Below are 22834 nucleotides of genomic sequence, written 5' to 3' on the forward strand. Positions count from 1 at the left end.
AGACCTGAGCTGTAATCCCAGCTTCCCCATTTGACCTACTGTGTGATCTCGGCAAATCACTTAATGCCCCGTGCCTCAGTTCCCTTTATTCCAAACCCTCTGAGTGCTTTAAAACAGTTTGAACATCAATATTAAAGACTACAGGGGATATTCTAAGTGCACCAGTAAAATGACGAGTTAATACCACCCAGAGAATTATCAATTCCGCTAAATTTGGTTTGTGCCAGGTGTGGTACTATTGAATCCATTAGGAGTCCTGTAGGTTGAAGTAAAGGATAAGTCAGTAATACAGAATGATTTCACCATCCCGAGGTGTAAAACTCTGAATATTAAAGTTTGTACCTGCAAACATTTCACCATGATCTCTCCAGCAAAATGTATGTAGCGTCACCACTGGGTCAGAGCTGTAATATCAGGCAAGATGTATTTACATCCAAAGCAGGATTACCGGCCCAATATGAAAGACAACTCTGTAAATCTTGCTATCGTGCTCTGTGATACAAGCATGTGCCAGTGAACACCTACCCTGACATCCTTTCCAAGTTTCCATAAAATGCTGATGCCATTCAGTTGTATTTTATGGAGTCACAAAGTAAATAATGTACATGATTTGAGTGCTAATTACAACTACAGCAGTCCTGTGGACCGCCATAGTTGCAGTGGCGGTGAGGGCACCACGGTACTGGCGGTGCGACCGATTCGAGCTTGGCGGTGGGACCACCAATGGACCGTTGCAACTGCTGGGGATCCCAGAACCCTGGCGGCTGCGCAACGGTCTGAGGCCTGCAATATGCTTGCCGTGCCTCTGCAGCACCGCAAACCATATTACGAGTTTCCTCACTGCCACAGTTTTCATGGCGGTGCTACCGTCATGAAAAGTGTGGTGGTGAGGAAATAGTGATCGGGCACATGGTGTGCACCGTGTATGCATGCACCACCAGTTCCAGCCTGGTAAAGACTTCACAGTCCATGCTTTGCTGGAACGCACTGCGGCAATCCCACAGTGCTGCCTTTCTAAGGCTCACATACGAGCCTTTGAAAGGCACAGCTCTTCGGTCCGCCGCAGCAAGACCCCCAGACCAGGAGAAAACTCCTAATCTGGCAGGCGTGCAGCAGAGAGCTTTGCCGGTCTCAAAGCGGGGCGCTGGCGTCGGGGCCGACTGCAAAACCGCCAAAGTTGTAATCAGTCCCTTATTCTGAGAAAGCACGCCAGCTTTCAAGAAGTTGCTGAGTGAGTGTTTCAGGGCTGTTCTGCTACGCAGGAAAGGATTAAATAAAACTAGTTGTACATTGCTTTGTGGAATATCCTTGTTGTATAGCATTTTAGGACCCTAGTGTAATTTTCCTGATTCATGCCCATATATAGGTATAAATCGCCCTGTCCTTATATAGGCATAGAAATCATAACCATATTTAGACATAGCTCATGCAGTCCAAATACGTCATGGCTACTTCCACTAGTTCCAAAAATCCACAAGGATTTCTTGGAAAACTCGGCTTCAACAGTTAGGGACTTCCCCTTGCTTGAATATTGATTTGTCCAAGAACTCATGGAGTTTTCAAAGAACTGAGACTCTTTGATGACGTTATTATGTCCACCTTTACGTCAAACTCGGCACCTTCAAGGTATAAATATGCCCACACATGCCCAAGCAAACACACTGTGGTTTGGAGCAGTTTGACTATCTACTTGCACAAAGCATCTCGCTACAGCAAGTGCCGAAGGAAGCCGACCCTCCAGCAGACGCACTGAAAGAGACGTTGTCTTTTCTCTTGCCGAGACATCCAGCTCCAGTGTTTCCAAGCTCCCCTTAAGGGTTGTTGGGAAATCGAGTCCTGAGACTGACCTCCTTCATTTGAAACCAAGGTACGGAGCTGATTAGACCCTAAGAGAAATCTTGGATAGATTCTTGGCAAAAGAATACTAAACTTATGCTACACCACACTTACTTCTTCCCTCGTACTAGACTTAGGTTAGGTATATCGGGGTAGGCGTATTTTAGAAGCACCAGTTGAGGACGTTTTAGTCTTTATTTATTTATGTATGTATTTATCTATGGTCTAGGAACCATACAATGCTTTTACAGTATTATTTTATAATACTCTTCTTATTGTACGCATTATACTTTACAGCCAGTATTACGATTGTAGCAGTTCATTTCTTCTGCATGAGAAAGAAGACTGTTCAATAAATACCTTTTTATTGAAAACGCCCGTCTCTCTATTTCTCTGCCCCTCTGGTGAAACGAAGCATGCACGAATGACTGAGTAAAATATCTATCTATTGTTTCCACGACTCTGAAGATCAGTTTTTTCTTGGGAAAACAAAGTTGGCATGTTTATGCAATTGTCAGAAACTAATCCCTTCTTGTGAACTCCAGAAAGTTTCTAGTGACCTCTGAGCTAGCTGGCACCTCACAATTAAGTTTAATATATTCGATAGAGACCTAGTAGACATAAGTCCTAAGTCGCATCTATAGGATATATTATTCCAATGCGCAGAGCCTATTGGGAATATAGGAACTACACTACGTCCTTTTCTATGGGGGTGGGGGAATCTATTTTTGGGAGAAGACATGCTCAGTTTCTGTAATATCGCTGTGGCAGACTTATGCTCCAGGACTATAGTAAGGAGACAATGGGTGTGAGGCTTCATCAGGCAAAATTCTTGTTAAACAAACATATACTCACCTGGCTGCTGTCCCATGGGAACTTCTGATGTCATCTTCGCCAGTCTGTTCATTGAAGCTTGCCAGCTCAACAGAGTAGGTATGTGTTGCAGATGGTTTTCGGCTTCAGAAACCACTTGGCATGTTGGGTTAGGGCTTGTTTGAACTATGTCAACTCCTGTTCACATGGAAAGGTGGTCACAACAGATGAGTAGAACAAAGCACAACGCTCTCATAGCCAATCATGATTTCAGCAGGGGCGTGTCACAGGCCTCTGCACTGCAGCGAGGGAGATGCAGAAACTCTTCAGGGGCCCCTTGCAGCTCAAGGCCAATGAAAATCTGTGAGATGTAGAAATTCCTGGGCCCCCTTATCACATTCTGCAGGGGGCCCACCAATTTGCATTACTCCACTGGGTTTCAGGCAATCAATAGCATATCCCCACTTCTCTTTAGGGGAATGGAATTCTCACCTTTTAAAATGTAATCTATTGTCACCCAATGTTTCAATTAGTATCTGTCATTTCATCCATAATTTGTTTCAGGGAAGACACATCTCAAAGAAAACATTTATTTGAATAACCATTTCATCGACAAAACATATTGACAGGAACACAAAACAAGGAAGGGTATGATCCAGAGTAAATCTAAGGCCAGAGCAAAGGTTAGGGTGAGGTCGTGGTCAAGAGAAGTGACTAGGAAAAGTGTAAGTCTGGTATTGGGTTAGGGATACAGTTACACTCAAGACTGAATACAGCATTGGTTGTTTGTAAATCAGTTAGATTTAAGTGCACAGTCAGGATTAGGAGAGTGGTAAGATTAGGAATAAGGATGAGGGTTAAAGTTAAGAACAAAGGGGATTTTTTACAAGCCCCTTGCGTCCCTGGTACGTCACTTTTTTATGACACACCGGCAGCAAATTTTGCTGCTTTATATTTACGAGGACAAGTAAAGCCACCCTGTGTGGCTTTTCGTGTCCTTATACATACGACTCCTTTTCACACAGGACTTTGCGTGAAAGAGGCATGCCATGGGTGTTGCTGTGGGTAACACCCATGGCTTCTGCCGCATTCGCAGCTTTACAACCTTTCATAAACCTGGGAATGCGTCAGAATGCTGAGGCTCCCCAGGGGAGGTATAGGGAGGCGCAAAGAGGACGAGGACAAAATGTTTTAATTTCATTCGGCAGCACACATAGAAAGAGGAATTTAATCGCTCATGATTGTTTTTGTGCAGAAAGGTGTCCCTTCCTGCGCAAAAACAATCTCCCCTGAAATGCAGACACCCTTGTACCATGGTTCAAGGGTGGCTACGTTGGCGCATAGCAGCCAATTGTGCGCCAGTGCAGGGGAAAGCATAGGGATGCAACATGATATTGCAAATATGTCGCATCCCTGTGTTTTGAAAGTTTCTCAGTGCGCTGCAGCAAAATGGCTTACGGTGCCACGCCGAGTCACTTTTTTTGTAGATAAGGCCCAGGGTTTGGCAAAGTTAAGGGGCAGTTTTGTACCTTAGTGGCAGGGTAGAGTTTAGGGTAAAATTTGTTTTAAGTACATGGTTATATTTCAAGTAATAAGACATTTCTAAAACCAATTTTGTAAATATGTATACAATACAAAAGGAGCATGGAAGTTCCACTTAATTCAACACTGCTGTTCCATGAACTAGCTTCAGAGAAATAGTTTTCATTGAAATGTCAATTTCGAGTAAGATATAGCAAAAAACGTCTTTTTCATTTAAATGGTTTTAAATTGCAAAATGTATCTGAAGTAGAGTTACACTGAAATGCAATGAGATTAATAGGCTCAATTTAGAATAAATATGAGCACTGAGTCATCACAGTCAACTTACTACTAAACCAGGCAATGCTTTCCTCACTCCCAACCACAGTGCATACATTCTACATGGTAATCACAACTATAACCCTACACACACTGTTACAACCTGTGAGACAGAGATTAACGGGAGAGGTTACAATAATGTGTAAACTTGGATATTCCTATTGTTGTTTTTAGTGAGCAAACTCTCGCTCACACAGAGTGACATGCTTCATCATAGGACTGCTCCTTGTTTGACTGCCTTGATCACCTGTTGAGAGTGGTTTTATCATTTAAGTACTTATTGTGGAGAGCCCTGAGTCGTACATTTTTTAGTGGTGGGTGTGTAAATGTTTTAATGATGCCCCCACTTTCACTAGACTAAAATGAATGATCCTATCCAGCTTTCTTGACTGTTGTGAATGATAGAATGGGTCAAAACCACCAGTACTTAAGCGATGGATCCACTATTAGAACAGCGAATGTATATCATATAGCCCATCTATATGATATGGCCAATTTGCCTTCTCAAAATTATCGCAATATTATTGTAGACCAATAAAACGCCAGACAAACATTATAGATCAGGCCAAACCACTAAAAGTAGGTAAAAGCTGCAACAGTAAAACTCCTAATTAATAATATACCCTGATCATATAATATCTAAGAATTAGTACCAGATAATGCAAACAAGGTTGTTTAAAAAATCCTTCTAATGTTAAACCGATTGAAAAAGAATAAAGCAGGAATGGGAAGCCACAACCATCACATCCAAGCTAAAAAAGACTTTATGGTTCTGAAAGTTTTGGGAAAATCCTTATTCAGAAATGCCCGATGACCTGCGTCACCAGATTTAAAAAAAAATAAAAGACCCTCTTATTGGTAAAAAAAAGATGGCAGTAGTGAAGAACATTAACACTTGTGTTAGGAGCAGCCCTCGGTAAAGATCCGAAATCTAAGCTACATCTATAAGTGAAGCTTCATGCAGATGGAAGCGGTTCATTCAGGGGCGGCCTTAGGCATGTGCAAGCTGTGCACCTGCACAGGGCCACCAAATCCCAGGGGCCACCACGCCAATATATATCCTTAATATAATAACCCTCTGAGGATGGATACATATTTGCGTGGCGGCCCCTGGCAGGGATTTTGCGGCCTCCGGCTCTGTTACCCTTCTAAACACCCTGACCCCCCCCCTCTTCACTGGCTTCTGGGCTCCGCCCCGCCCGGACCCCCTCTTCCGGGGCCCCCTACCTATGCTCCCTGCCCAGGGCCACCATGAGCCTAGAGCCGCCCCTGGTTCATTTTCTCTGGGATTTTAATAAAAGAAGCCAGTCTACAATTCAACAAATTAACGAATGTTCTTTGCCGGAGAACTTATCCTCCCATTCTTATAAAGAATGGGAGAACTGCTTACTTTTACGAAACGCTTAATAAGTTGTTCTTGTATCCCAGAATCTATAATATATGCCTGGTACACATCCTTTCAGAAAAACCCTCCCCAGATCATCAACAGTGCAGCAATTGTCACTTGGTTTCATATATCCAGTTATTCCGTTTACTTCTGAAACACTGCTGGTGGCTCACCGGCAAAAATATGTGAGGCACAGAGTATTCTGGAGCCAAGCAGCCAGGCTTTAGGTTTCATAGTGGCACCGCCAACAATGTTTTTCGATATTTATCTTACAATTCTAGGTTCTGTGGATGGCGGTTTGTTGATGCTTTTCATCCTCATTGCTCCTTTCCACAGCCTCAGCCATTCCCTCTTGTAGAATTGAATTGGGGAGGTGCTTGTGATGTTGAGAAAGTATTGAGACTGTGAATTACCAAAAAAACGTGGAAGAAGTATAGTGATACACAAATATTGTGTCAAAAATGTTGTTTACTCAAAAATATAGCGGGGCAGAATATAAAAGATAAGAACATAATTGTTTAAGGAATTGTTGTATATAATATTGCTTTATTTATTAAATATAGTTTCTAATGAATATGATAGATATTATATCAATGAAATGTACTGGTATAATAATGTTTGTATTCAATTTTGTAGTATGGTTTGCAATTTTTAAAAATATTTAATTAGGTATTTTTTTATTTAGCAGTGGGGTGTTGGGTTTGTAGGGATTAGTGTGGGGAGTTATTTAAAATATAAAATAATGTTTTTAATGTATAATTTTTGTATGCAATTTAGTGAAATAATTAATACAAATTATTGAAATTACTTAATTGACTAATTGTTATTTTAATAAATTGTTGTTTTTAACTAAGGGCCGAATTACAATGTCGCTCGAAAAGCCCCCGACCGCTGGTCAGAGGCTTTCCGACCGATATTGTAGGTTTAAACTCCGACCGTCGCATTAGGATGACAGGAGTCTGACTTTAAACCGGCAGGGGCCCCCTAAGCATCCGTGCACTCTCATGGTGCCTGCCACACGGTGCAAGGATGTTTACAAACTTCCATTTTTCAATGGGAGCTTGTGCTGCGGATGTTTTCTGACATCCGCACAAACTCCCATTGAAAAATAGAAGTTTGTGACCACACCATGTGTGGTTGCATCCTAATGGGATTGTCAGAACCGTCGACCTATGGTCGGGGGGTTCCTTCCCTGAAACTGTGTCCATCGACGGTAACTCCGACCGACATTAGGACCTAATTATTACTTGGGTGGGCAGTTAATGTAATCATAAATTGTTTAAATTAAGTTTAAATGTATTTATTGTTTTATTTAATAATAAATGTAATAATAATAATAATGTTTACATTTTTGTAATTTGTTTTTTGTAATAGTTTCAATTGTTTGTTGGCATTTGTTTTTGGAGTTGTAAGGAGGGAAGTGTATTTGTTTGAAATATTTAAAGAATAATGGGCTAGATGTCGGTGGCCAAATACCGGTTGGTAACGGTGAAATTCATTAAATTTCACCATTACCGACCGGTATTTAGCCATGTGGGATGTAGGGAAGGATTCGGAATTAAGGAATCGGTAAATACTGATTCCTTAATACCGATTCCTAATTGGCCTTGTATTTAAGGAATCGGTAATACCGATTCCTTAAATGCAATGTAGGAAGCACTTTTAAGAGAGCTTTTGGGCCTTAGGACTTCGTTAATTACCACCAACTACAAGTTGGTGGTAATTAACGAATTCCTTTAAAAAAGCAAATTTTTGCTTTTTTTAAAGTGCCATGTGGCACACATCCATACCCTTATGGCATGTATGTGCGCCACATGTGCACACATGCACTTTCAGGGGTGCAACAGGATGTCCTTTGGACACCCTGGCACCCTTGAAATACCTCCCGGTATTACCGAATCGGTAATACCGATTCAGTAATACCGAATGCCTTCACATTCTTTCCTAAGGGCCTCCAAGCCCATAGAAATTAATGGGTAGGTATTCCTTATTACCGAATCTGTATTACCGATTCGGTAATAAGGAATATTACCGATTCGGTATTTATTACCGAAAAGTTACCCTCATCACATATACCGAATTCTTAATACCGAATCGGTAAAATTCGGTATTAAGAATTCGGTATTTTGCAATTACCTACATATGGCCCATAGTCTTTATTTTAAATATGCTTTAATATTTTGTTTTGTTCTATATTTCAATATATATATTTTTTAAATGGGGTTGGGATAACAAATTTGATTCCTTTATAGTCCACCCATTTTGCTTATGTTCTAGTGGTAATACTAAACCTAACCTCTTCAAAATCTAACACTTTTCCTACTTTCGCTTACGTTTGAGTTAGGATAGGGAATTTGTCCCCTACATAGTCAAACACTCTCCATACTGTTGCTCAGATTGGAGTTAGAATAATAAATCTAGCCAATCCAAATGCCAAAAATGTCCCTACTTTTGCTTTGATTGGAGTTGCAATAGTATGTAACCTCTCCAAGCCCAACATGTTCTCTCTGCTTTTGATTATGTTGGAGGGGGGGTAGTAAATTTGACCCCTGCAATGTCCAAAATGTTCCCTGCCATTGCTCAGGTAGGAGTGAGAGTAGTGAATATCACCCCTCCAAAGACCAACACTTTCCCTACTGTTGCTCAGATGTAAGAGAGAATAGTAAATCTGCCCTCTTCAAAGTTCAAATTTTCCCAGATTTTACTTACACTGGAGTGCGAACACTAATTTTGACCCCTTCGGAGTCCAACACTTTCCATACTGTTGCTCCGATTTGTCGTAGGTATAGTAAATGTAAACTCTCTTAAGTCCAACACTTTCCCTACTGTTGTTTTACGTTGGAGTGGGAATAGTAAATGTAACCTCTCCAAAGTCCAACACTTTCCCTGCTTTTGCTTACACTGCAATGGGGGTAGTAAATTTGACCCCTGCAAAGACCAATGATTTCTACACTGCTGCTCAGATTGGAAAAGGAATAGTAAATTGGAGTTAGAAAAGTTAATTTGTACAATTCAAAGTACAACACTCCCTAGTATTTCTCAGATTGGAGTGTGAATAGTAAATCTAACCCCTACAAAGGTCAACACGTTCCCTGCTTTTGCTTATCTTGCAAGGGGGTTAGTCAAATTGACCCCTCCAAAGTCCAGCACTTTCCCTACTGTTACTTTTGTAGGATTGAGAATATTTAATTTGACGCCTTCAATGACCAACACTTTCCTAACTATTGTTTAGTTAGGATTGTTAATATTTATTCGTTAATGTTTTCAAATTATTTATAACATTAAATAATTCGTATTTTTTTATTGATATTTTTATGTTGGTTTTGTATTAATTCAATTGTTTCAATATAATTTGAAATACTTTTTTGATATATGTATGTTCGTTTTTTATAATTAATAATTTTAAAGCAAAATATTTGAAATTCTTTACATATTGCTTACATTCATAATACATATCTATTTTACCATAATGAATGTGAATATTTTATACTTAATTTTAATTATATTATTATTTTAATCTTTAATGTTTAAAATAATTAACATATAATGCTATATTTAGAGATATTTCCATATACTTACCTATGCTTGATGGTATTCTTGAGCAGTTTTTGTGTGTGCTAATTTTGTAGGTTACATACAAAGGGCCTGATTATGATAGCGGTCGGAACGCCACTGACTGGCTGTTGGTGGCAGTCCGACCGCCGACAGCCCTTTGGTCTGACTGCCACTTTACAAGGCTGGCAATCAGACTCTCGTATGTCAGATGACAGACTGCCTCCACTGCCAGGATTAGAGATCCCCGTGGGGTGGCAGTCGGAGCAGCATCCAATAATGGTGGCAGTGCCGAGTCAGGCAACGCCACCGGGATTTGTATATCCCTTTCTGACAGACTTTTCATGGCAGGAACACAGCCAATAAGAGGTTGTCAGAAAGGGATACTGGGGGCCCCAAACAGAGCCCCCTTCCATCGTAGGCCAGTGAGAAGTAGCTCTGGGGGCACATGTAATGCACCCACTAACCTCCTTGCACCATGTGCCAAGCAATAAATGGTACATGGCACACAGTGATGTAACTGCTGGAAGTGCTGCACAGCAGCCACCCTGCCACAGTCGCGCTTCTGACAACTTTGCGACCGCCAGACCAGCGTTCGCATTGAAATAGGGCAGTCAGACCACCGCATGCTTGTCGGCCGGTCTTCTGATCAGGCCCAAAGCTTGTAAAATGTATTTTTTGGTTCCTGTTATTTTTTTTCAGGATATTTGCCTATCAGATTATTTTTGTTGCTGATATTTTTTCATATAAACAAGACTATATTGTACCCTCTCAGGCCAAGTGGACATCCAGTGTCTGCTTGGGAAACTAAGTGTCTGACTTAATCCAAGTAACTTGTGCTGTTTTGACAGCCCCTGCTTGTTCAGAGCACCCCTTCATTTCTATATTCCATTCTTACTTAACTTGCTGCTGAATGTGAGATACCATTCCTCAACTAAGGAGGTGACACAAAGGTTATTTCCAAATCGTTATCCTCATTCAAAACAGACCTCACACTCACTCTTTCTGCTTTCCCCCTGATTCTGGATGACCTACAACTGACAAAAACTAAATAAATCCAAAATTACATTTCAGCTGACGTGGGCTTTTCCGCATACACTGAATTGGGGTACAGCCCGCTATCCGCAGATAACGTACAGTTACAGAAACTGCAAATGCTCCAAGTTTTGGCAGTCCAACAAGTGATTTCAATAGGCTATGTGACAGGCATAAAAACATCCAAAATATAGATTTTAAATACAAAGGCCCACAAGAATGTATTAGGCACTGCATTACGCATACGCCTGTAGCCCTTTTTTGGGGGGTTGACATAGCGCAAACTCGACCCGAAGGTATCAGAGCACTTTACATGAGCACCAATTGCGTTACAGACGGACACAGATTAAGTGATTTTATCATCAGTCAGTTTACTACGGCACTTGGATGCAATGGACCTTAGAGATATGTAACTGTAATGGTGAGGAGATTAATACAGATAGTCCCAGTAAGTTGGTGAAATATTAACACCTATTATTAAGACACACATTTATTAGTGTGGATTACATAAATTCTTCTTCTTCTCTTTCTTCTTCTCAGTATTATTAATATTTGTAGTAGTAGAAGTAGTAGTTAGAAATGGTAGTTTGAGTAAAACTGTATTATGTAATCAAAAAAATAATTGACCAAGTTTTGTGTCATAAACTTACATATAAAAAAGAGGGAATGTTGGCAGACTGGAGTATCTTGTGGACTATGTTTGGAAAGGGCTGGTGGTCTCGCTCGGCTTGAACTAGCTGTTCTTCCATGCATGTGACGTGGTGGCCCACCATTTTGACGAACGCCTACAAAAAACAAATGGAGTAAATATGAACAAATGGTCGCATTAGCAATCATTCAATGCCAAGTGTGAATTACAAAGGAAATTTGGTGATAAACTAGAGGTTTTTGCCAAAATACATGTTGAAAAAAAATAAATCAATTGTAAGAACTACCGCAAACAAACTATAGTGTTATTTTACTTTGTTTTTATGTTCTGCTCACAATTCCTCACAGCCTCATTCACATTTAATAGCTCTTATAATTACTTAATGAAAACATAAGGTCCTCTGTGTCCAAATGTTTCCAATGTACATGTCCTCATACTTTCAAGCTTACATTTGACGAGAGGGCAGGCACGTCTGTATCTAAAGCACCAGAGAGGCACGAAGGCGGAAATTGTTCGCCCAGAGCTTTCTTTTTAAACATAGCCAGATATGCTTTTACAAATTAAATATTTCGTTTTGTTTTCATAAGGGCAGGGGCCCATTTTTTTTAGGATCCTGCTGCTGAATGCCAGGGTTGCCAAATACCATGGCTGCTCAGTCTGGATTTAACCCCATCCCTTCTTCTCTCTCCCCGTTGTTCCTTCCTTCTATCAGCGCATTCCGTGTTACTGTCCCTCAACCGCCATGTTGCTTCTTCATCCCTATTGCCCTCCCTGTGTTGCTTTTTCCTCTCCCCTTCACTCCCCTGTGTTGTTTACTGCACCCCGGTCCACTCTCCCTGTGTTGCTTCCGCGTTCCCTTATACTTTCCATTTTGCTTTCACTCCTTGTTGCTTCAATTCCAATAAGATCACTTAAAAGAAAATATATATATATTAAACTCTTGTGCATTTTATTTTCATTTTAGTTACCAATCCTGCTTGAATTGGTAAGTGAAAGAAAAAAAGTGCTCACAACATTTTGTAGGCAAGTGCATTTCAACTTCAACTTCAACTTCAAAGTGCACTATTTTACAAAATGATGTAGGTAGTAGGGTCAAGGTCTTTTACAGAAAAGAGAGTTGTTTGGGTTGTAAGGTGAGGAGATGGGAAGTTCCAGGTGTGTGCAAACATCCTCACCTCCACTTCACTGACCTATCGCTACATCATCTGCCATTACATCACCCAACTTAAATTATTTATACTAGGTTAAGAATAAGGCTTACCTATTTAAATATTAGGTAGGAGTAGATTTATAAAAAGGTGGGGGTGGGGTGATGTTATCACAGATGCTGCAATGGAGGGGAAATAGTGTTCCAAAGTTTGGTTGCGGTTCAAGTAAGATTGACGCAATGATACAAAAGGTTTGAAACTAGGAGTGTTTAGATATAATTTATTAAACCCAAGAAAATGGAATAAAACTTTTAAATAGAAATAAAGGCCACACTTGTTAAGCTACCAAACAGTAAAATCAAAAGGGATTTCAAAATAAGGAATAAACATGCAAATAATTTCCACTGAAATTCGGACCCAGATTTAGTAACATTTCGAGTTAGGGTTGCATCACTTTTTTGATGCAGCCCGACATAAAATGTATTTCGGGATTTAGTAAGCCACGCAAAGCCTGATTTGTGTGGCTTTGCTTCATTTACTGAAAAAGAAAAAGTAATGAAGGGCAGCGCATAGTGCTGCCTTGCATTTCTTTGCAATGGGCAGTGTGCAGCACACATACAAAGTGGAATGCACCTTTAGAATTTTTTTGTTCAGGATGGTGTTCTTTCCTACTCAAAAACTATCCTGCCAACAATGCAGGAACCCTTGCAAGGGTCTCTAAAAAAGAGAGAGGGGCCCGCCAACATCAAAGGGACAGGACACCAAAAAGAGGCTAGTCTAGAATAAGCTCCCTTTGGGGTATTCTTGTAGCATTCAAATCAAATACACCCATCAAACTACTCAACTCAGTCACACAGGGTCAGTTCTACAGTTGCCAAAAAGTCAGATATGAAGTAAATACTAAAAGTTGTTTTTGATTTGTTAGGTTTGGTCAAAAAAATATATTCATGATTCCCATTATTCATTAAAAACACAATTTTGTCAATGTCACATAAAAAACGCACAATAGATAAAAATATACGCACAATATCAATAAAACAATGTTAAAAATGGAGTAATCACAATCATATGATCAATTATATAATTACATCATCCTATACACATATATATATATATATATATATATATATATATATATATATATATATATATATATATATATATATATATATATATATTACCTACTGGCGATCGCCAGTAGGTAGTTATAGTTAGGATTTTTTTCAATGTTAAATCTCAAAATTCTATTTGGAATAACTTTGGCGCCGGTTGACGAATCTGCCTCCAAATTTCCTCAAAATAGCCTCGCGGCGTTCCGGTCCTTCCCTGAAAGTTTGGGGGGGATTCGTCAAGCGGGGGCCGAGATAAAAGGGGGGTCCCAAAACCCGTTTTCCCCATGTTAATTTCCATAGGGCGGTCGATTTCACTTTTAGCCCGAACGGCTGAATGGATTTCCACCAAACTTGGCAAAATTGTAGGGACTGGTAGCCCGATGTGCCTTTGCTATGTCTCAAAATATGTGCTCCAGTCGATTTTGAGTAATTAAGGTTCAAAAAAATATATATATCTATAGCCGCGCACTGGTACGTGCACCGGTACGCGCACCGGGCACGCCACGCGAGGTGCGCACGGAAAGCTGATTGGCTCTCGGGTGTCTGTAAACATTCGAAACAGTCTGGAGCGGCCGCCATCTTGTGTCTCGGTAGGATCGAGACACGAGAGGTGGGCAAAACAAAGAGGGAAATGACCATAAGGGGGCAGGGTAGACCCCCCCTTGACCCCCTAGGTTTGATGTGGGGGCTATAAAAGGGCCCCGCGGGGCATTTAAAATATTTTTTTTTTTCGTTTTGCGCGGGGGAAGCGCCCGGTACGCGCACCAGGTAGCGCACCGGGGAGCGTAAAATGAGGGAAAAAGATGACAGTTTATAAAAAAAAGAAGCCTTTATTTAGAAATTGGAGGTAGTTCTAAAAAGAACTTTTTTTTCTTCTTTTTGTTGTTTTATATTTTTTTTGTGTTTTTTGAACTTTTTTAGGCTTTTCAAAACAGTTTTATATTTTTTTTGTATTTTTTTAGGGGGAGAAACAAAAAAAGGGAATTGAAACTGGCTCAACTGGAGCAAAAAAACAAAAAACCCAAAAAATTGCTTCTTTTTGGGGGCACTTGTGATTATCACCTGCAAGGACGATGAGCTTAACGCTTTTTTCACCATAGGCGATAAGCTTGCCACATGCAGAACAAGTGATTTTAAAATCAGCAAATCTTGGCTGAATGCAAGGCATCATCTCGGATGTTTCTGGTCCCGATGAAGTGGGTTGGTTTCTTTGGGAGGTGGTCCTTGATGACTGGGGGAGGTTACTGGCCAGTTCCCTGAACTCTGGACGAGAGTAGTTGTTTGGGTGCTTTCGGGTCATATGACGAATCATGGTATGGTTACCAAATGAATATTTTTTGTTTGGGTTGCCCCGTGAAAGTTCTTCATTGCAGATTAGGCAAGTTACCTTGGCCGCATTCACTTTTTTCTTGCCCTCTGGGATTGAAAAAAACTCCCATACAATGTGTGGCTTGGGTTTGTATGGGGTATTTTCTTCAGGCAGCCATCTTCTCCTCCCCTCCTCCTCTTCCTCTTCCTCCTCCTCCTGTTCTTGACCACCAATATAATCTGGAGCTGGTCCTGTTGGTGGTGGGGGTGGTGGTGGTGGGGCAGATGCACCAGCTGCTGCTGCTACTGAAGCCATTATTAAGATCAAAAAGGTACAGAGATGTACAAACAGGTCTTCCTCAGTCAAAGGACAAAGTCAGAATAAGGAAAAAAGGTGGGGTCTTTCATCATTTAGAAAAAAAACTGTCCTGAACCAATGAGAAGTGTTATTTTCAGGTCACAAGACCAGGGGCTTCATCATAATGAAACTAAAACTGTTATGAACCAATGAAAAGTGTTATTTTGAGGTCACATGACCCGACGCGCTTACGCTACGCGCCCCCGGGCGCGCCCGGGGGCGCTCCGGGTCGCGTAGCGTAAGCGCGTCGGATGTTTACGTTGCGCGATCGTATTCGCTCGAGTACTTCCGGGTGCGCTTACGCCGTGCGTATCACGCGGACGCGGCTACGCGATACGTCATGATCATGTTTTCGTTCGCGATATTGGCGCTTACGGGACGCTCCCCGGAGCGCGCCCGGGGGCGCTTTATAAAAGTACGCTTTTCGGGGAGCTCCCCGGGAAGCGCACCGGGAGCGCTCCAAAGCAAAAAAAAAAAAAAAAAAATTGGGAACAATTGTAGGGACTGGTAGCCCTATTCTTAAGTGGTTTTTACGAAAATTAACTTTGATAAAATATATATTGTGCTACATTGGGCTATATATATGCCAAAATGTAGCCCAAATGTAGCCCAATGTAGCCCAATGTAGCCCAAAGATGGCCACCAGAGACCAAAAAATGCAAATGTAGCCCAAATATCAGCTAGATGTAGCCCAACTGTAGCCCAATGACAGAATGTACCAGAGTGTTCTAAAGAACAACTAGAGTGCTAACAGTCTTATTTATAAAGTGAGACTTATAGTTAGGAATTAGAATTTAAAAAACGTTTGAAATTCACTGAAAAAAACATAGGTTTCACACCAGTTATAGTTAGGAATTAGCATTTAAAAAACCAATGAAATTCACTGAAAAAACCATAGGTTTCACACCAGTTATAGTTAGGAATTAGCATTTAAAAAACCTATTAAATTCACTAAAAAAAACATAGGTTTCACATCAGTTATAGTTAGCTGGAAATTTTACTGACATAAAACCAATGAAATTCCACGTTATAGTTAGTTGGACTCACTATAACTTGCGCGCCTGCAATGCACTGCTGATGACGTCACATATTACATCACTCATGACATGGTCAGTGACATCACTCATGACATCACTGATGACACCATCCTTATGACAGAGTGACAGACCTCCTTTCAGTGTAATGTAACCATTGAAACACATATTCAAACAATAGAAACTAACATTTTCCAAAAAAATAGAGATACCCATACCAGTTACAAAAACCAATTCAGTAATTCCACCATCTATATACACATCCACTCATACACCAACAGTTTTATATAGCCACTCATACATATTCTCCCTCATCATATATAGTGAAACACATATACATCCTGTTACACACCGACAGTCTTACAAAAGTTACTCACACACATACTCACACATGCAAATAAACTATTGAACATCCATTTATTTGCATATACAGCTATACATACATTAGCACATTACTTCTAAGGAAACTTACACATACTTACTCTCTTAAACAATCACTTATAGAAACACATACTTATTTAAAAAGGAACTCTTTCAATCTCTCACTCTCACATATACTGACTTATATACATCAATGCTCATATATACAAGATTAAAACATATGTAGTTACTCATAAAGACACTAGTGAGACAGGCATTCACTCACTAACACACACATATACACACTCATCCACCCATACAGTCCTGCACATATGCTGTCTTCAAAAAACATACAAACAGTGAGTCAGTCACCAACCCATGCAGCCACTTATACACAAAGTGAAACACTGATACACATATTTTAAAATATAAAAATTACTCGTAAATATATGTATTCATTAAGATACACTTAATAAGGCAGTTAACCAATCAATTCTTTTAAAAAAACATCCATTTACACACTTATTTAACCATTTACTCTTCCATCGTCCTTTACAAATACAAATATAAAACATATTTATTTTTCATAAAGACACACATTCACTGGATGGTGTCATCAGTGATGTCACTGACCATGTCATGAGTGATGTAATATGTGACGTCATCAGCAGTGCATTGCAGGCGCGCAAGTTATAGTGAGTCCAACTAACTATAACGCGGAATTTCATTGGTTTTATGTCAGTAAAATTTCCAGCTAACTATAACTGATGTGAAACCTATGGTTTTTTTAGTGAATATATATATATATATATATATATATATATATATATATATATATATATATATATATATATATATATATATATATATATATATAGTACAACACACATTCAATATTCTAACAATTTATTTTTCTATAGATAGACCAAAAGCGGCGCGTTTCGGAGGATTTTACACAGGTCCAACCTCCTTCTTCAGGCTTGTTTAAAAATCTTTTCCGACACTGATATCTACATAAAAACATATATTTCAAAGTTTTGCTACGATAAGCAATGCACGCACTCAGAAAAGGTACAGCTAGTGGGCGTTTATTTTCAAGGTAACGCGCGTTACCTTGAAAATAAACGCCCACTAGCTGTACCTTTTCTGAGTGCGTGCATTGCTTATCGTAGCAAAACTTTGGAATTATTGACATTACTCGGCGGCGGGGTTGGCCGAGTGGAACACGCCACCTGACTACGGGAACCGGATCCCGGAGACTAACCCTCTTGCAAAGTGATTGAATAAAAACATATATATAAAAATATATGAACAAGAAGATAATACAATATTGCGACATGAAAATACAACACTTGAACAGATCAACCTAGCTGTCCCACTCCTTTAAATTTAGGAATTTCACTGTACTTTCAGACATTTACTCATTAGTTTTGCATAAATGACATTCATTGTATATGATATAGAAATACTATCTCTCACTCTCAGACATACTGCCATCAGAATAGGCTGACTAAGCTCTATTTTCAGTACTTGCAGTATTAGACCATGTATAATTTGGTCATATCTCCCAATGATCGCTGGGTCAAATCGATCAAATTAAGCCTCTACCAAATATAGGAGATAGATTACATTCTAACACAAACATAGGGGGTAAACACCTCCTTTCTACACAATTATTTCTCCCTGGGGTACTTTGACATTACAGAAGAGGCCGTAAATGCTTGTGCGGCCACTTCTGTAATACAGATATTGCTGGTAAACATATAGCACCAGCAATATCATTAAAGGGTGTTTCCTCATTTGCATGCGAAGTGAGGCCCCATGCAAATGAGGGAATCTCTTTGCGCCCATGCCGTATTACTGAGGTGGGTGCAGAAGCAAACATGCCTTTAGAAGGCACATTGAAAGTGTGTTACATAAAGGTGGCATGCTTTCATTGCATCTTCTAAATGCAGCCCTCTAAATGGATGAAAGGGGGTCCAATAAATCCACAGAAATCCCCTTGCAGGCAGTGAGTGACTGCAGCCGCCTCCGAGGGGATCTCTAATCCATTTTAAAAATGCAGGTGGATTGCTGACTGCACAGACAAACTCATAGCAGCTTTAAAACAGAAGCTCCGTATTTCTCTTGAATGCACTGCCTTGCGGCCAGCTTGAATTCGCAGCTCTTCCTGATAGGGCACAGTTTCCATGTTTGCACCCAGCACAGCTGCTTTAAGGTGCCCCATGGCGCAAACAAGGAAAGTGTGTCCTATCTGTAATACGGACCCAGAAGAGAAAAATAACGAACAAGAATAATCATGAATAGAACTGGATGTCTTACATGGGGGCAACCTGCCATGTCTGAGGGAGACGTGAAGCATAGGTCTTAGAACCTCACGGTTGGAAAGGCATGACTGGCTTACATTTGGAAGGTCAGCATGCAGAACATGCAGAGGGGTGTGATTGTGAATGTAGGGCAGCGGTCAAAGTGCATTAAAAGAATATGTGAACTGTGATGCTGCGCGCATTGGGGACGGGGTGAGTGAACGTGGGGACGGGATCTAAAGAATAATTTAACAAACAAAAAAGTCAGTAATGTTTTTCAATCTTTCACCTTCAGGTAACTGCATATAAAATACTGAGAGCTTAAATGAAAAATGAATGCAAGTTAAGTTAATCAGTGGGAAATAAATCCTGGTTGGCACAGTGGAGAATAGTGACTTGTGTATTTTTAGTGCTAGGAGGTCCCAGTATGTGACACAAAGCACTGTGAATATGTTAGTCATTATTTGGAACGTGCATACACAAAGTATAGGGTAGGTTGCTATGTGTGCAAAAAATGTTAAGTTTACAAAAATGCTTTCAAAACAAAGATTCTAGTAATACCCAGACTAGAAGCAGTGCAAATCTTTTTATAACACTCAGTTCACAGCTCAGCTGGCAACTCTCTTGCAACACCCTTCAAAAATAATAAATCTGTATCACCAGTAAGCCTCAAGTGATTCTATCAATTAAAACTAATACCAGCTTCCAAGCACCCATTATATTTGCAGATTGACCAATTGGGCACTTTTACATTTCTTTCTGGCAAGCAAGCACCCTGGAGAGAAGGCGTGTTTGGCTGTCTTCTCCTCCCTTAGTCTCACAGGAGAGAAGACTCCCTGTTTTACACTCCACCTGAAGCATTTCAACTCTTGGAAACTGGTCTCTTTTCACGAGAAGGATGGAAACTGTTTTTATTACATTTAAAAAGTATGGGATCCTGCCCTCTTCGACAACTGGAGTAGGGGCATGTAATGTCAGAAGGCAATGTGACGGGGTCTGCCTACGACTGCAAGGTGTAAAAGTATTGTGGTGCGGGTGTAAGTTGCCAATGCATTGATCTTTACCTCTGTAGTAGATGTGTACAGATAAAGGTTATTGTGCACACCACTGAGAGATGTGAACAAGTACTAATGTTCATACACAGTTGGCAAGATGGCTTAGTAAATTAAAGCTTGCAATTGAGTTTACTACCCCTGATGAGGTGTTAAAGCGCCACTCTGGAACCAAAAGTAGATTAGTGGTGGATTAGTATGTGGAAATAAAGGTTATTAAATCGAGCGGTGGACCTGTTAGTCTATTCAAGTTGGATTGAATAGGATAAAGGCAGGATAGATGGGGGAAGAGTGTATAAAGTATTATTTGGGAAAGCATTGTAGTGAAATGAGGTTTGGGATGAGTCAAAGAAGGGATGGAGGAGGGAAGAGTCTAGAAAGGGTTATTAGGGCAATCATAGTAGTACAATGAGGTTTGGGATGAGTCAGAGTGAAGGTAGAGGATATATTGAAAGAGGTAATGGATGAGGGGACAGAGTAGTGAATTGGGAAGAGTTGAAGGGTTTTTTGACAGTAGGAGTAAAGTAGTAAATACCTGTGTATGCAAAATAATAGAGATATAAAGTTGTATTATATAAAGTTTCATAAGTACATGTATTGATAAATAGTTAGATATTCGGACTTTCAAGTGTTGCTGCACATAAAGCAGATTTATTTATGTATTGTTAGTAATTTTTAAAAATGTTTTCTTTTTTTCTTTTTATATATTTCTTTTTTCTTTATTATTTATTATTTATGTGTTTATTTTTATTTTTTATTTTCTCCAATATTTGTATAGTGAAGCACTTATAGATACAATTAAAATGATCATAGTTACACATTGTGATAAATAAATAAAACAGAGACCCATAAGCATATAACAAAATAACTCATGTAAACTATGCAGTCACTTATATACATGCTAAGCATAACATTATAAATAAATAAATATAACTATCTGGCAGATGCATTAAAGAAAATACCGGGAGCAAACGGGCAGATTCTCAGAATCTGCCCGTTTGCTCCCGGTATTTTTGCATTTGGGATGCATCATCCCAAATGCAGAAATCGCAATTTAAGGAATCTCTAAATAGAGATTCCTTAAATTGCTCTTGCATTTAAGGAATCCCAAAATGAGATTCCTTAAATGCAATGCATGAAACCCAAAAAATAGCGATTTCGCTAATAGGGGGAGCAAATTACCATGAAGTTGAACGTCGTGGTAATTTGCTAAAACTTTGAAAAATGCACTGTTGTGCATTTTTCAAAGTTACATGTTGCACGCACACATGCCCTTAGGGCATGTGTGTGTGTAAGATTTGTGCACAGGTCCATTTCAGGGGTGCAACAGGGCGTCCTTTGGACACCCTGGCACCCTTGAAATAGCGGAACATTAGCGATTCGGTAATAGCTAATCGCTAATAAGGAATGGCTTTCCCATTCATTCCTATGGGCCTTTAGGCCCATAGGAATGAATGGGGAAGCCATTCCTTATTAGCGATTAGCTATTACCGAATTGCTAATAAGGAATCTTAAGGAATCGCTAATAACATTGCGATTCCTACATGCATCCCGTTTTGCGAGTCTTTAATAGCGATTCCTTAAAATTCGCTATTAAGGACTCGCAAAACATTATTTTGATGCATCTGCCAGATATCTCTCTATCTATATATATATATATATATATATATATACATATATATATATATATATATATATATATATATATATATATATATATATATATACATATTTATATATTAACTAGAAGTAATATATACATTTGTTAAGCAGACCTATAGGAATAGCTGTATATTTTGTTAAACCATAAGTAGTATATATATTTGTACAAAGAACTGCACATATCTAAATACATACATATAATGAAATTATAAATGTTTACATGCACAGGCCTTTGCTGTACATTTGGGTTTTGAGTAAGGTGGGCATGTCAGAAAGAGCCAACTCTTGAGTAGTTTTCTGCACATAACATAGTTATTAGGGGATCTTATATTTGGGGTAATGAATTCCCAAGTTTGGCTGCTTGAACAGAAAAAACATGTACTACCCATGTATTTTTACTTGTATGCTGGGGTTTTGAGTCGAGGTGCCAATCTGGAGTGGAGGTTCCCTTCATGTATTTATTTGGTGAATGTATTTCTGATGAAGTGGTCCTGCTCCATATATTGCTTTGAGTGTGATGCAAATTAGCTTGAGGGTCTTCTTGCACCTGATAACCAATGTAGGGCCCTCATGGCAGGGAAGATGTGGGCTTGTGGCTTTACATGTAGTAATAGCCTGGCACCAGAGTTCTAAATTTGTTGGAGTCTTTTCAGAGTTGGTAAAGACGATCAGTGGTAAAGGCTGTTGACGAAATCTAGTTTAGACAGTGCAAGAGAAATGGTGGCTTGACCTTGTGTGGAAATGCTCAGTGAGGAAGATGGATCTCAGAGTTTTCACAGTAACAACGCTTGATCTTGCTAACATATCCACCTGGCATTAATTGATAGATTGGAGTCCATGGTAATTCCAAGGTTTCTAACTTCTTTGAATTCTTTAAAAGGTGGTCTCAGATCACCAGGCCAGGTACAGAGTGAGTCACAAGTGATCCAGTGGCAAGATGTGAGTATTTCAGTTTTGGTTGTGTTAAATTTGAGATGGCTCTATGTCATCCACTGATCAATGGCTCAGAGGCAACTGAAGATTTTTGAGTTTCCAATGTCTTTGGGGCTTTACAGATTAAGAAGTATTTATGTGTCTTCTTTATAGTTATAGCATATGAGCTGAAATTCATTGATCATTGCCGGTAATGACTTCATGTAGATGTTGAGAAGCATGGGTGAGATATAGAGCTTTGAGAGTCCTCTGCTGTTGTGATATATGGTTTGTATGAGAAAGTGGGGTATGGATGAAATTTGTTCTGTTTTGAAGGTTTGGGTGTGATCCAGTCAAGAGCAGTCCCCTGTATGCCGGATTCGTAGAGTCTTTGTATTAGAGTATGATGACAAACTGTGTCGAAAAGGCAGCAGAAAGTTCCAAGAGAAG

General features: G+C 39.7%; 1 protein-coding gene across 1 annotated transcript in view; it reads right to left on the minus strand.

Annotated features, from left to right (window-relative positions):
- The window catches only part of BCAS4 (breast carcinoma amplified sequence 4), a 366480-nt gene that overhangs the window by 127664 nt on the left and 215982 nt on the right, over nt 1-22834 (minus strand). The window contains exon 4 of the mRNA XM_086932459.1: nt 11134-11268. Within this exon, the coding sequence (XP_086788585.1) occupies nt 11134-11268 (135 nt within the window). The remainder of the gene's footprint in view (nt 1-11133; nt 11269-22834) is intronic.

This window comes from Lissotriton vulgaris, chromosome 7 (genome assembly GCF_964263255.1).
Source record: "Lissotriton vulgaris chromosome 7, aLisVul1.2, whole genome shotgun sequence".
NCBI classification, from domain to species: Eukaryota; Metazoa; Chordata; class Amphibia; order Caudata; family Salamandridae; genus Lissotriton; species Lissotriton vulgaris.